Source organism: Rousettus aegyptiacus, unplaced genomic scaffold (assembly GCF_014176215.1).
Source record: "Rousettus aegyptiacus isolate mRouAeg1 unplaced genomic scaffold, mRouAeg1.p scaffold_m13_p_13, whole genome shotgun sequence".
Taxonomy (NCBI): Eukaryota; Metazoa; Chordata; class Mammalia; order Chiroptera; family Pteropodidae; genus Rousettus; species Rousettus aegyptiacus.
Window position 1 is genome coordinate 48,175,166 of NW_023416288.1, and position 14,539 is coordinate 48,189,704.

General features: G+C 47.3%; 1 protein-coding gene across 5 annotated transcripts in view; it reads right to left on the minus strand.

Annotated features, from left to right (window-relative positions):
- DPP6 (dipeptidyl peptidase like 6) overlaps nucleotides 1-14,539 on the minus strand; it is a 320,383-nt gene that overhangs the window by 74,523 nt on the left and 231,321 nt on the right. For all 5 annotated transcript variants that reach the window (XM_036230619.1, XM_036230620.1, XM_036230618.1 and 2 more), the window contains exons 4-5: nucleotides 11,514-11,608; nucleotides 3,449-3,523 (exon numbers count right to left, since the gene is read on the minus strand). In XM_036230619.1, coding sequence (XP_036086512.1) covers nucleotides 3,449-3,523; nucleotides 11,514-11,608 — 170 coding nt within the window. The remainder of the gene's footprint in view (nucleotides 1-3,448; nucleotides 3,524-11,513; nucleotides 11,609-14,539) is intronic.

Sequence of the window (14,539 nt, forward strand, 5' to 3'; positions counted from 1 at the left end):
TTTTCAAAAAAATTTTTTTAAAAATTACTATTCCCCCAACATCTAGCTTAGTTTCCAGAGAACCCTTCAAAACTGCACATTGAGAACTGTTATAAAATTCTCTATATAGAAGAAACAAAATAACACTCGCGTAGGAAACATTTGCTCTTTTGGGGCAGGAATGGCCTTTTGAGAAGAAACAAGATGGTGTAAATAGACATATTTTGCAAACTGCCAGACTGGAACCACTTAAGTAAAAACAGAATATTGTTCATTGTTTTCTACATTCCAGACAAAACATTCATGGACCTGCAGGACCCCGAGGCCTGGCAAAACGTGCTTGGCTTCACTCATTCTCGAATCTAACCGATAATTTTTCGCACTTTTTAAAATGAGTCCTTTTGAGACCACAGAGAAAACATAGAGCTGAGGTAGTTAAAAGCAGCTCGTTTGTGGACGTTCGCCAAGTTATAGCTTTAGTAGCGTCGGAAGAGTTTAGGAGAAAACGAGGTAAGCTCATTAGCGTGATCCCACCTTTCCAGCCTAAACATGGAACATCACCAAGACACGCTCACTTGATTGCACTGCGAGCCCCGTGAGGAAGGTAGCCTATCTCTTCTGCACAGATTAGGATCTACGTTTTTCATTTTTGAATGAAAGGGTGAGAGGAGCTGTCACCGTGGGGACTTAGCACAAGCTCCACGTCCTCCTGGGGAGTGAGCCCCGCGCCCAGGCCTCGGAGAGGGATTTTGGAGAGACATGTGGACGAAGGTTACCGGAGCATCCGCTGTTTGCCAGGTGCCGTGTCGAGTACATGGCAAACGCTCTCGCGTTTGGTCCCCGGAGCAGCGTGGCTGGACATGCGCTGACCCCTGGCAGACGAGAGGCCGACAGTCGCGATCACATGGGTCAGCGATGCCGCTAAGCGCGTGGACCCAGGTTCTCCAAGTCTGGGCGAGCGGCAGAGAAACTAGGGGTTGGAAGGACTGTAATTCTCCTGATGCAACGTGGAATGTTGGATTTTTTGTTTTTTGTTTTTGGCTTGGAACTGTAACCTGATACACTAAAATTTTATTGCAAATGAAAATTTAGTGTACTTAATGAGCAATGCCTAGTCATTGGACCATCAGTTTATAGAAAAATATATTTTATGGCCTTTGTAATGAAAGGTTGAGGTAGTTCATATAAATAAGATACCCTCGCTGCCTTCGAAACACACAAATAAGAATGTGATAAGCGTGAATCCAAAGGGGGGGAAAAACATCTAGTTTCCTTATGACGCCGCCTGAGGAATCCCATATTTTAATACCCATTTGGGAAATACTGTACAATCCTCAGGAGAATATAAAAAACTCCAAAAAATCCTGCAGTGAAAAACAAAAACAAAAACCACAACTTATTTAACTTTGACTCGAGTTGTTCTCAAATTTATTTGAATAAAAAAAATTGTTTTTATACTCAGGGATAATTATAGTGACATTAAAGACAGATTAGGAAGTCCTATCCTGCGTCCTCCGAGTTACAGACCTGGAAGGTTCTCTGCCACTGACCCTCTTTTCTGAAAATACCTGCATCTCACCCAGTTAGAAGGTTTGTCCTGATATCGAACCCCAACTTCTCCTGCACCACCCCGCACTCTTCCTCCCAAAATATTTTCTCCAGAAGGACAGAATTCTCGCTTGGAGAGCTGGATGTATGATAACTCCTCAGTACTTGCAAACTAAAAAGGGTTACTTCTCGATTCAAATTAAAAGTATCCATTTTCAATGTTTTCGTTGTTTTATAGTTTGCTGAATCGACTCCAAATTTCTTACATTTTCCCTCAGTTGGGAAAAACTGAACGTTGCTACCCCAAAGGCCAACGATGCTGCCGAGTGAGAAAGGCTCATGTTTACAGCCAACGTCCCGCATGGTGAACACCCACGTTTGGCGAAATGTTCTTTACCCGAACGTTACCAGCCATAACGAGGTCCCAGGGGACCCTTTTAGAAGAAGCGCTGGGAAACGGGAGGGGAGCCGGAGGGGATCCTCCCGCACACAGAGGCGAGAGTCACCACTCAGGCCGCCGCGTCCCCCACGAGACCCGAGAATCCTCTCCCCAAGGCCCCGGAATCAGACGGAAGCCCCATGTGACGGCTTCTGGGACCAGAAAGCCACCGTTCTCACCACTGGGATGCTCCCGCTATGAAAAGATTCATTTTCTTTTCTGGGAAAAAAACCCTCTTTGTGTGCTATTGACCGTGCGCCCCAAGTGACCCGGCAGAGCCATCGGCCCATCCCTGTGAAAAGCCTTCAAACACCGGCCGAGTTTGCTCTCTCGTCCAGGTGTGGCCGCTCTATTGTTGGCAGCTTCCAAGGGTAACGAGGAGAGGGGGACTCCTCCGTGCTCCATGGCCCCGGGGTCACTGCGCTGGCCGAGAGGTGGGGAGGGGCAGGGCCAAGTCACGAGGCTGCGTCAGGTGCACCAACTCCTCCCGACTGAGCAGACAAGGCTGGCCCGCTGCGCCCGAGAATTACGATGGAGGAAATGGGAACTTTTATATAATGGATATTTAAAAAAAAATACAGAAAATGGAAAACTGAAGACAGAGTTCTGCAGAGTTCCACCCTGACAGGGGATGAGCCTCTCGGACCCGTCCGGGTACCACCCAGACCCGGGCTGCAGGTACCCGCGTGTCTCGGATGCTTCAGAAACTCTCGTTAGAACAGTGTCAGGAGCACTAGGAGGAAGGCGGGACCCTGCATTTTATTTGCCAGAAAATAGAGTTCCAGAAACACACATTTCTAAAGCTGCTCATCTCTTACAAGCCGAACATCTGCTGCACTTAAATAAATCTCACCTTCTGCCTCGTTTAAAATGAAAGAGCTCAAATTAATTTTAAAATATGAGCACGTTAAAAGAAAGGAAAAAAAAGAAAGAAAGAAAGACCCAGTTTTAGGCTGCCACTAAAGCCCAGGATGAAACTTTATGGAAAATTCTGGTGACATTTCGTGGGAGGCTCATATGTGACATGCTAAAAACAGGGCCTCTCTATGATTAAAGTGGCAGTTTGACTTGTCTCTAGAATACTGGGATGGCTAAGAGATAATTGGCATTTTATTTCAGTTTAGGGAGAAACCTGCCAGGTGTTTTTTTGTTCTTGGGATAAAATTTATGATGTGATTGAGAATATTGCAAGAAAAATAATTACACAAAAGGGTAAGATAAATCTCTATAAAAAAAACAACTTCTTACCGTCCCCCTAAGAAAATCCTATAAAACAGCCCCTAACGGGAGCAATTTTCTTTTCTTTTTTTTTCCTGCCAAAGGGATTTTTATCCCTTTCCTCTCTCCTAGATGGCAGTGTGGCATTAAGAGAGACCCACGAGTTCAGGACCCAAAGATCACTAAGAAGGAAAATTCAAATACTTCATAAGATATCAGAATAGAGAAACGATTCTTTTACAGACAGAAAAGAGCATTACTCACGGGTTCCACATTATATGAAAAAAGGGCATATTCTTTATCCGGAGATATTTCATATCTGATGGCTCGTAATGATTCCTAAAATGAAAAAAAACAAAAGAATTTTAGAGTATTACATATAACATCTTTCAGAATCTTGCGAAATTGTGCCCTTGTGAAATTGTTAACTGAGTAATAGTTGACTTGATGCTTTTTCACACTTTTTTGTATTTTTTCTTCAAATGTCAACAAAACGATACTTATCGTATCTACTGAAACAAACCAGTGGAAATAAACACAAAACAACTTTTCCCACAAGACTCCCGACGCTTCCCCGGCTTTCGACACGAGCAATATCCTATATGAGGAATTTTAAAGTATTAACTAGGTTTTTAAATATCAATATAGCACCATTCGGGGGACCTATTTCATCTTTAGTGAACTGCGATAATTTGTGCCTTTCAAGGACTTATTTATTTCATTTATGTTGTCAAATTTATTGCTATAAGGCTGAAATATTTTTTATTTTCCTTCTAATATCAGTAGTGGTGGCCTGCCCTCTACTTCTGATATGGGTGGTTCTGTTCTTTATCTTGTTTTTTATTTTTTAATTCAATTTTATTATTAGTTTGATCAGTTTTATTGATATTTTCCAAAAACCAGCTTTGTGTTTTATTTTTCTCCATTATTTTGCTTTATTATGGCTGACTTCTTTATTACTCTTCTTCTATGTAGACTTAAATTTTTTCCTTTTTTTTTCTAGTTTAAAGTATAAGCTTAGATATAAATGAGCACTTAAAACCTAAATTTTCCTTTAAGTACTACCTAGCCGCATACCATAAATTTCGATATTATGCATTTTTATTTTCCTTCATTTCAAAATATTATCGAATTTCCCTTTTGTGTCTCCTTTGGCTGATCTGTTATGTAGCAGTATGTTGTTTCACGTCCAATTATCAGGATGTAGACCAGACGTTTTTTCTGCTATTGGCTTCTAGTTTAATTTTGTATTTCTTGGAGAACACACTTCGTACAATTCCCAGCCTTTGAGATATGCTGAGACTTGTCGAAGGACCATGGCTACCTTGCCGAATACGCCACGTGCTCTCGAAAGAACACGTACCGTGCTGTTGACGGGTGGTGTGACCGACCGGCGTGAGCCAGTAAGTTAGCCGTGTTTTCGAGACTCTGCATCCTTACCGACCTGTTTTTGTACATGTTATTTATTATATCAATTACTCAGAGAGGCTGTTGACTCTCCAACCATAACTGTGGTTTCAGCTTTCATTCAACCCATGACTGCTTCGGCTATGACCGCTCCGTGGCAAATGCCTTATGTCTTCTTAATACACTGACTTCTTTACCATTATGAAATATTTCTTATTTCTTATATTATTCCATGTTCTGTGATCTATTTTGTCTGAAAGTCACATAACCCTTCCAGCTTTACTTTGGTTAGTGTTTGGATGGTGTATCTTTTTCACACCCACGTAATTTTAACATCTGCCTTTGTATTTAAAATAGATATCACAGATAGCTTATAACTGGGACTCGTTTTATAAAACATTTCTTAAAATCTCCTACGAGTAGGAAGAGGAGCTTGTGGACGTGGGGAAAATTTATCCTCGGTTTTTCACTCATCTTCCACTCCACATCGCATTAAGATTCCTGCCCTGCATCACGCTCAAGAAAGGAATAACATATTTCGAAGATGTTTGTGTCTATTTTTGTGGTTTTCTTCCTGTCCATGCTTAGAGTAGGAGAAAAGGTTCCGAAGTCTAACATAAGGTTATATCGAGAGGCTGAGCATATTTCATCACATTTAAGGGGCCCTATTGTAAAAGGATGGATGTGTTTCCCAGGACTAGTTGGTTCATTTTACGTAAGTTTCCACCACAACCCTCCTCACACGTTGACCATATTTATCGTTCCGGCGCTTGCCATTCTCTTATGCACATCCCACTTCTCACCTGGCATTATCCTTCTTACTCCAAAGAACCTCATTTAAATTTCTCAATGTGCAGGTGTGTGGCCAATGATTCGCTGAGGTTTCTAAGATCTTTATTTTCGAAAGCTATGTTTGCTGCGTGTAGAATTCCAGATTGACAGTTTTTTTTCTCCCGGTACCTTACAGGCGCCTTCGGGATCGCAGTGTCTGGCGAAGAGTCCTCTGTCATTCTTATGTTTGTTTTTCTGTACGTGATATGCCTCTTTCCTTTGGCTGTCGTTAAGGTATTATATTTTTCACTGGTTTTGAAAACTTTATAATATGTTTTATAATTATGCTTGGGTTTATTGAGTTACTGTATCAAGTTTGGTAAACATTCAGTTACTACTTCTTTGAAAGTTTGTTTTGTCTTTTTCTCTCTCTTGTCTTTCTGGGGCTTGCGTAATGAGTATGTTAGATCACTTCATGTCATGCGACAAATCACTGAGGGTCTCTTCAAGTTTTTTTTTTTTAAGTTTTTTTTTTTTCTCTGTTCCTTACGATGTTCCCATGGCATATGGTACTTCCAGTGCAGAATATGTTTCATTCAAATGGTTACTTCTTTTCAATCTAGACTAAAAGCTACCCAAGAGTAAAAACTGTTTTATTAATCCCTATATCTCCCCATGCACCTTGTCTAGCCCAGGGCCTTGCTTGGAGAAGTCACTCATTTAATGTCAAGTGACAGAGTGCAGGTGTGACAGAAGCATTTACATCAGACTTCCCTTCAGCGACAGAGAACAGCGGCTTTGGGTCCGGAAAGATTAAGCTGCTACTTTATATCTTTCCAGACATAGGTATAAAAATTATACTCACCTACTTGAAAAATTAAAAACAGAACAGCTTTTGAAATAAAAATTAGAATAAGATCAAGTAAAGAAATACTTTTGTTTTCTATTCTTTTAAAAAGAGAAGTAGGGGATGTAAAGGAGGAAGAGAGAAAAGAAGGAAAAGGAAGAAAAAAGAACAAAAAGAAAGAGACCATCTGACACACAAGGGGAAAAAGAGGAAAAAAAAACATAGGGACAAAGAGAATGGAGAGAACCAGAGAAACACACTCAGCTCTGGGGACAATGCCACGGCTCTTATAACATCATCCTTGCGGGAGACGGTGCCTTTTTAGTCCATCCCTTTGTTCCTGGACTAGAGGGGTTTGGAACGCAGAGGTCGGCCTGGGTAGAAGCCGGCACGTGTGGTCGCCATGGGGACCGGCCGGCTGCTACCCTGCTCTGCCAGCCAAATTTTGCTGTCTGCGAGAAAACAAGGTCTTTCCGCTGCCAGCTTTTCCTTTTTTTTTTTTCCAAGAGAAGCCAGAAATCTGGATTTGAGTCTGTAAGAAACCACTCTGTGGGTCAAACACCACCGTCCCCCGGGGCATGGTGGGCACCGGCGTTTGCCCTCCCGGCTAGAGACAGAAAACGCGGCCGCTCTCCCCCACGGTTTCGGCGTGGCGCCGCGGGGTGGCCGAGTCTGCCGGCCACACCGCCCGCTCCGGCCTCAGCACCTGTTCTAGCCGCGGGTCCAGCGGCCGGGACCTTCAGCACGGAATAGAAATGTCAGGACGGCTCTCCCACCGGGAGGGCCGGGGGTGGGGGGCGCGCGGGAGCCCGGGTCCCGAGCCGCTGCGGTGGGCTCTGCAGAGGACAGACGGCGGACACCCCCCAGGACAGCAAACTTCTCCCTCCTCCAGCCCTGAGAGCACTGGCACCAGGAGTGCTTGATGGAAATTAAATGAGTTAGAAAATGAAGTCAGACGAGATTCAGGCGAAAGGCAAATATCCTGGATGAAGTTAAAAAAAAAAAGTGGTCTCAAGGATTCATCTCGGCCAAATTCTGGACTTCCTCTGAGGCGCGAAAGGGCCCCTCGCTTCTCTCCTTGATTCTGGAATGGGTCTAATAATACTTGTAATTATGTCCCTCTCTGTGAGGAGGCAGAATTCATGAATTTTTAGACACTGAGATAAAAATTCAAATTGTGCAGCGTAATGATTATGTAAAATCAAAAGGGGACTTAACTAGAGAAACAAACAGATTTGATTTGCATGTTAATTTAGTAATTTAAATAAGTGATTAATACAAGTAGATTAGTCACAAAAACAAGTACAGATGTAAAAAGTGAGAAAACCTGACGGAAGAATAACAGGGTGCTTTTAAAAAAAATTCACTTGTTTTCACTTCTAACTATTTCCAGAAGCTTCCTTACATCCTCATCATTGGAAGATGCTTAATCTCTTTGAAATGTAAGGCTGAATTTTTAAAAATGTGATTAAAATTATTGGGCAAATGGCACTGAAAAGGACGTTACGAAAATCACCAAACTGGAAAATAATATACAAAATTTTACCACTCACCGAGATGAGCTATTTTGATAGTTCAACGTTCACTCACTGGCCTTTTCAATACATACCGATGGTATTTATAGTTGTTAAAGTGTAAGTGCAACATTGTATTTTTGTGTTAATGCCATATGACACAGTAACTATTTTTCTCATTACCATATGCCCTTTGTAACCATTATTTTAATAGCTACATGATATTTCATCTATTTTTATTTACTTATTTCTCTAGCTTCAGTTTTCTTTCTTTCTTTCTTTCTTTCTTTCTTTCTTTCTTTCTTTCTTTCTTTCTTTCTTTCTTTCTTTTTAGCTTATTTCCTTATGAAAAATTCCCTGGAATGATCCAAACTGCAAAAATAGTTTTACTAATCTTGAATTCTGAACACCGGGGCCATTTTAAACAACACCTGTCCCCACTGGCGTTATCAGTGAAAAGGCTACAGACAGCATCCACGTCACAGGCCAGCACAGTGGCTGTCAGGCCACCAGCCTTGCAAGTGAGGTCGGACCAAAGCTTTGCTTGTGGACCTTCTTGGTTTCCTTATCTGAGAAAGGAAGGGTTTGAAGACATCGTCTTCAGACTGTTCCAGCCTTAAATACCTGACTCTCCAGCAAAAGCTAAACACCTCGTCCTGAGATTTTTTGTTCCATTACATAGTTTTAGAAGGCGTGGAGAGAAGGTCCTAAATTTCTAAAAGAATTACAGTCCCTGTGAAGTCTAATTAAGCTCAGCAAAATGTATTAAGTTCATTTTAAATGCACTTCTACTGGGGAGGGAGGGAGAGAAAGAAAGAGAGAGAGAGAGAAAGAAAAGAAAGATAGACAAAAACAAAGGAGCTAGGGAGAGAAGAGAGGCGGGAGGAGGTTGGGAAGGAAGAAGTCGGCGTTCTGCTCAGCAAAGCTTCGTGGGATTTTTCAGGAACTGGACAGCCAGTGTCCAAATATGCAAGGACATGTTTTGAGCATGAGATATAGTCACAGTGTTTCATTCTACAGGGAAGAAAGCAGGCTACATAATATCATAAAGACCTTCCCTAATTTGTGGACAAAAGATTCTTGCAGAAGGATACAAACAAAATACAATGTTTCACATTTAAATTGTTTGGAAATGAGAATAATGAGAGTAACATATAATGTCTTGGAATGCCTGGGATGGTCGAATATGTAATACAAGTGAGGGCTGGTTTGGGTTTCTTTTTTTCTTTATTTGTAGAAATCGGTGTGAGCCCAGCCCCAGCTCCTGCAGGGACGGAGCCAGAGGCGAGGTGTGGGGACCCCGCCCCCCATCACGCTGACTTGCTCGTCCTCCATGTTGTCCTGCTTGGGGTCCACCATCCCCGCCCCCATCCGGCCTGAGCCCTGAGCCGCCCGAGGCCCTGTCACCACTGGGTGGCGTGCCGCTCTGCCCGGGGAGGCGGGCGCCGAGATGGCACCCTCGCACCGAGAGGCGCCCGCCCCGCCGGCGCGAACGCTCTCCTCCCAGGCCGGCCGCGCGCCGGCCTCCGTCCGCACCCTTTCCACTGACTGCACCCCAGGAGAGAGCCAGTCTCGGACGCCGAGGAGCCAAGAGGACGTTGAAGGCGAAGGGCTGGGGCTCCCTGAGGTGACCTCGCGTGGGGAGCGGCTGAGAGCCCCCAGGAGCGGAGGCGGGAGGCTGAGGTCGCAGGGAGAACTTAGTAACTTGCTGTCTGGTCTTCGTCCCTCCGGTGGTCCAGGTGGGTCCACGGACCTGCCGAGAAAGTGTGGCCGGCCTCACGTGCACCCTTTCCTGACATCGCCTGCAGCGATGAACGGTCCGGAAGCTTCTGGATTTCCAATAAGGAGAGGAGGCGGCAGCAGGAGGCAGAGGGCCGAGCGGGGACGACACAGAGCCCCACGCCACGTTTGCTGCCACCGTCCCCGGCCACTGTCCCCGCCAGGGCCGGGGGGCCGACCACACACCCTGGTGCTTCTCTTCCTCAGAACTTGGTCGCGGCCATGAGCGGGGACAGGCGCCCCACGGCTGGTCCCACGGAGGGCGCACGTCTGTGGCTGGCTGCAGGAGCCGCCAAGAAGGAAAGGGTTCCTCGGCCCTCCAGCCCAGGGCTCCCGCGTCCCGCGTCCGTGGCGGGCCCCCGAAGGCCGTTTGCTCCTCCCCCTTCCCGCAGGTGTGTGTGGCGCCGAGGCCAGACGTGGGTGTGACGAGTGCCGATCGTCCCGGGCACGTGGGCGCTCAGGCAGCGCTCGCGACGTGAGCAGATTGGTGGCGTCTCAGGGGGAAGCGGCCGGCTAAGGGACCAGCCCGCCGACCCCGCGCCGGGCCGGGGCTCCCTCCCTCACGTGTGCCCGGAGCCGCCGCGTCGCATGGCGTTCGGGCACCGTCTCCGACCCGCCGGGAGCTCGGGATTCGAGGGCGAAGGTGGCTCGCACGCTCCCGTGTCTCACGGCCAAGTGCAGTCGGCTCAGATTAACACAGCCCTGCGAAGCTACCATCGGGGGCACGGGCCGCGGTGCGGCCCCCAACGGGGCCCGGGGCTCCCGTGAACATCTCACGCCCCAGGGTCTGAGGCGGGGCCGAGGCGGCGATGCCGGCGCCGGGGGCGGCTGCAGGTGCAGGTGAAGCTTCGCTCGCTCGCCCGCCGCTCACCTCCTGCGGTGCGGCCCGGGTCCTCGCAGGCCATGGGCAGGTGCCGGTCCCTGGCCTAGGGACCGGGGACGCCTGATTCTACACGGTGGACGGGATCCGTGTGTTACTAAACCTCAACGAGGTTTTTACTTTTTAAGAAAAAGCGATTGCCAGACCGGAAAGCAATGACAGGTCCTAAACGTCAAGCGCAAGTCCCCAAGGAGGGAGAAGGCCGAGCCGCCGCCTGGTGCCGGGGGTGCGGACGGGGCCGTTTAGAGACGGGCCGTCCTTTCTGGGCCTGTGGGACGGTCACCCCGTCACAAAGGACCTGCGGGACCACGGAAGCGCCTTCGCTCACTCTGGGCTCAGGATCCTTATCCGCAAGCCAGACGGCCGGCTGGTTTTCCCCTGTGGTCCCCTCTGCCGCCCGGCCAGAGAGTTCTGGGCGCTCTGCGTCTCCGGTTCACAGCGGGGCCGTTGGGACCACCCTGGGCTGGATCATGGCTTCGTTTCTCCACCTGCGCAGCACACGGGACAAGGCTGTGCACCTGCCCGCACCCTGCACCTGTGTTCCTCACGGCACTGAGAACGCATATTGTGTTAAAAAAAAATAGCTCATTCTCTTTAAATTGATTTTGAATATATAACTTTAGCTGTACGCAAACTTCAACTCTTAATGCCATTTAAATGCTCAGAAAACAGGTTTTCCCGGATCATAGCACACAGCAATCTAGGGACCGGGTGGTCGTTTTAAAGCAGAAACGTCACTTACCGTCATCGGAGTAAGCATTCCCCGCGCATGTGGAGACAGGTTTATTTTTACAAACGGGACTGAGCAAGCCCCGCCGACCTACTTTCCATGTGTGGCTGCGACCGTCCCGTAAATGTGCAAAGCCTCGGGACTTTATCTTCCAATTATATGTGAGCTGCGACACTTGTTCCCAGAGAAATTTCTCGAACACGGAAAGAGACTGGGCTTTCGCCTTATTAAGTGAGTGTGGTTTCAATTTCACATTATCTATCGTGGCTCAGCCTGTCGTATTGCAAGTTCACGGCCTCCGCTTGGTGACGCTGAAAGCCGAAAGCCCAAGTCATTTTCTGCTTTGTTGGCCTGCAGGCGCGAACGCGGAACCCGCCTTGCTCCGCGAAGAGGGCACTTACGATTTTTTTGCCTTCTATCAACACCGTAGACACGTTCGTTTCCACGTTCCGGAGTATCACGCTCCCTTTCCGTTCTCGGTAGATGAATTCATTATCTACGAGAGAAGAAATGAAAAAAAAAAAAACTATGAAACAGGAAGGGACTCACCAAGCCTCCGACAGACACGTCTGTAAACGGAACAGACTCCTTCTGGAAAAAAATAAATAAATAAATCCTGCATTTCACCCCAGGAGCTTTTAAATGTGGTGAGACAGAGTCTGCTCCTTTTCAAACGCCCTCACGCGAGGCTCCTCTCTGAATCTCATCTCTAGTCTACACACGGACGTAGAAAACAGGCACTCGCAGAGCTTTAGAATGTGCTAGATCTTCTAGAGTAGGACGCAGAGCGGATGCGGAGAACAGACTAAGAAAACCGTTGCCGTAGGGATGGGAGGGTAGCTGTGTCGGGCAGAGGTGGGGCGCGGGGCGCGGAGCACGGGGAGGGCCAGGGGAACAGCCCCCCTCCCCGGGGGAGGACGGGCGCCCCGAGCCCGCGTGGCGAGAAGCGCATTTCACGCGGCCCTGGGAAGCGCCGCGCACTGGCCTCATGCAGACGGGGTGGTCCTCTCCCTTCCGCCCTCTCTGCTCCATTCCTTCCTTCGAACTGCTTTGGCCTTACTGTTCTATTCCCTTTCTAGTTCGTCAAGGTGGCAGCTCAGATCTTTGGGGTCATTTCTCATCTTTTCCAATAAAGCCATTAAAGCTAAAAATTGCCCACTGTGGATGGTGTTAGCCACATCTCACAAACTTTGAATTAGATTATTATTTGATTCCAATTATTTCTAATTTTCCCCGAAACGTCTGCTTGGCCCAGCGAATATTTAGAAACGTGTTGTTTAATTTCTGAATACATCAAGTCACCCCGGCAATCTTATCTTTATAGATTTTTAATTTAAATTTACTGGTTGGAAGCATCCCCTGCAAATGATTTCAGCCTGCTATAACTCATGACGACATTTCTGTGGCCTGCGATACGGTCTGTCCTGTGCTGGTAAATGTACCATCTGCGCATTTTATGAAGCGATAGATAAGCGGGGTTTGGTGTGGGTTTTTTCCGTTTTGTTTGTTTGTTTGTTTGTTTGTTTTGTTTGGTTTGTTTTCTCCTCGTCTCCTCTACATTCCTTCCTTCTTACCTGGCTTTTATTTTATTCTTAAATGTGTTTAGGATTTTAATTTCTCTATTTTTTGCTGTATTTCTTCGCATTTATTCTTAGCGGTTGTCCTAGGGGTTATAATATATATCTTTATCTTTTCGGTCTACAAAGACCGAATGGACCACTTCCCATAACACAGAGGAATCTGTCGAATCTCGTCCCCAGCGCCATGATCTTAGAATTACGTGCTTTCCATCAACATATTTTATTCCCCAAGGTAATGTTATGATCATTATTTATAACAGTATAAGGTTTATAAAGAAATTAAGAAGAAAAGGTCAAAAAGAAAAAAATGACTTTTGCATTTACTCACTAGTCACCATTTCTGACTTTTCAAATTCTTTACCAAGGGTCTGAATTTCCATCAAATATCATTTTCCGACTGCTCGAAGAACTTCCTCGAGGCTTTCTGGTGGCACGATCTGCTGGCAACCATTTCCTTTACCCTGGTTTTGGCTGAAAGCCAATCAACTTACATTCTTGAAGGCCGTTTTCTCTTACCAGAGATTTCTAGATGGATAGGTTTTTCGTTTACTCTTGGGCATTTTGAAATTCTGTTCTACTCTTGTCCGGCTGCCATGGGTTTTAATGCGAAGTCATTAGAACCGAATTCATCTATTCATCGAATTGTTTGCCTTTGCATGTCATTTCCATGCATTTTCTTTTTCTGCTTTCAAGATTCATTTGCGTTCTGTGGTATTCGACAGTTTGATTGCGATGCCGTTGGCCTCGGCTTCTCTGTCTGTTTCGTTTCGTGCTTCCTGAGCGTCTCACATCTGCAAATCTCTGTCTCCATCAAATCGTCAGCCATCGCTGGGCCGATATGTTTTTCTCCTCTACCCATCTCCTTTCCTTCTAGTCCGAGTGCACATTCACTAAGTTAACGACGTTGGTCGTATTGCTAAATTGCCTCTTTCAGAGCTAATTTTTCTTTATCTGCATCACCTTTCCTTAAGGAAGAACAAGAGGCTGAAATTTTGGAATCAAAGATAAATAAAAAATGTTATGTTAAAATCCACCATGATGGGTTATTTCTCTCCTGTAGAGTTTTGTTTTTATATGTTTGGTGTCTATTTTATTAGATTAAGGCAAGTTCAGAATTTTCGCGTCTTCCCGGTGATTTGCAGCTTTTATGACCGAACGACGTTTTGCTGTTTGTAAACGGCTTTCGGCGTTAGACTAGGTAAGGCAATGGGGAATCCCTTACGCCGCCACGAGAGGGCCCCGCGGCCCAGTGCGCGTAGCTCCCGTGTGCGCCTGGGGCACCGCCTGGCGCGGCGAGCTCGCGGGGCGTGGCGGCTGCTCCTCTCGCCGCTGCACGAGACTGGAGTCGTCGCCGTCCCCTTTCTGCCTCCCGTCTTCCACCTGCCACCCGCACCTGCTGGAGGCTTCCGGAGCCACCTCTCACTCTCCGCTCCCAGCGTCCTGCCCGGGGTCTGAGAGTCGCCCCCCCCCCCCTCGTGGACCACGGGGTTGCCTCTCAGTCCCACGCTGTCCGCACACAGGGCCACGCCTCCCAGTCAAAGCTTTCCCTGTTTCTGTTTCTGGCTCCTCGGGGGGAGACACATCGGCTGAACCCCGCGTCTGACGCCCGAGGGCCCCGGCGTTCCTGCCTGGGTCCGTCGCCCGCCGGCGAGCAGCCCGGCCACCGCCCTGCCTTCATGCCCCTCCGCGTGCTCTGGCTGCTGCCTCTGCCCGCGAAGCCCTTGTGCCCTCCTGCCGGGGGGGGGCCCTTCTGGGCTCGGCACGAAGTCCCCGCCCTTGCGGGGCCGCACACGCCTCTGCGGGGCAGCCGGTCTCTCCCGCTCACGCCCCGCACGGCGCCCGTCCGC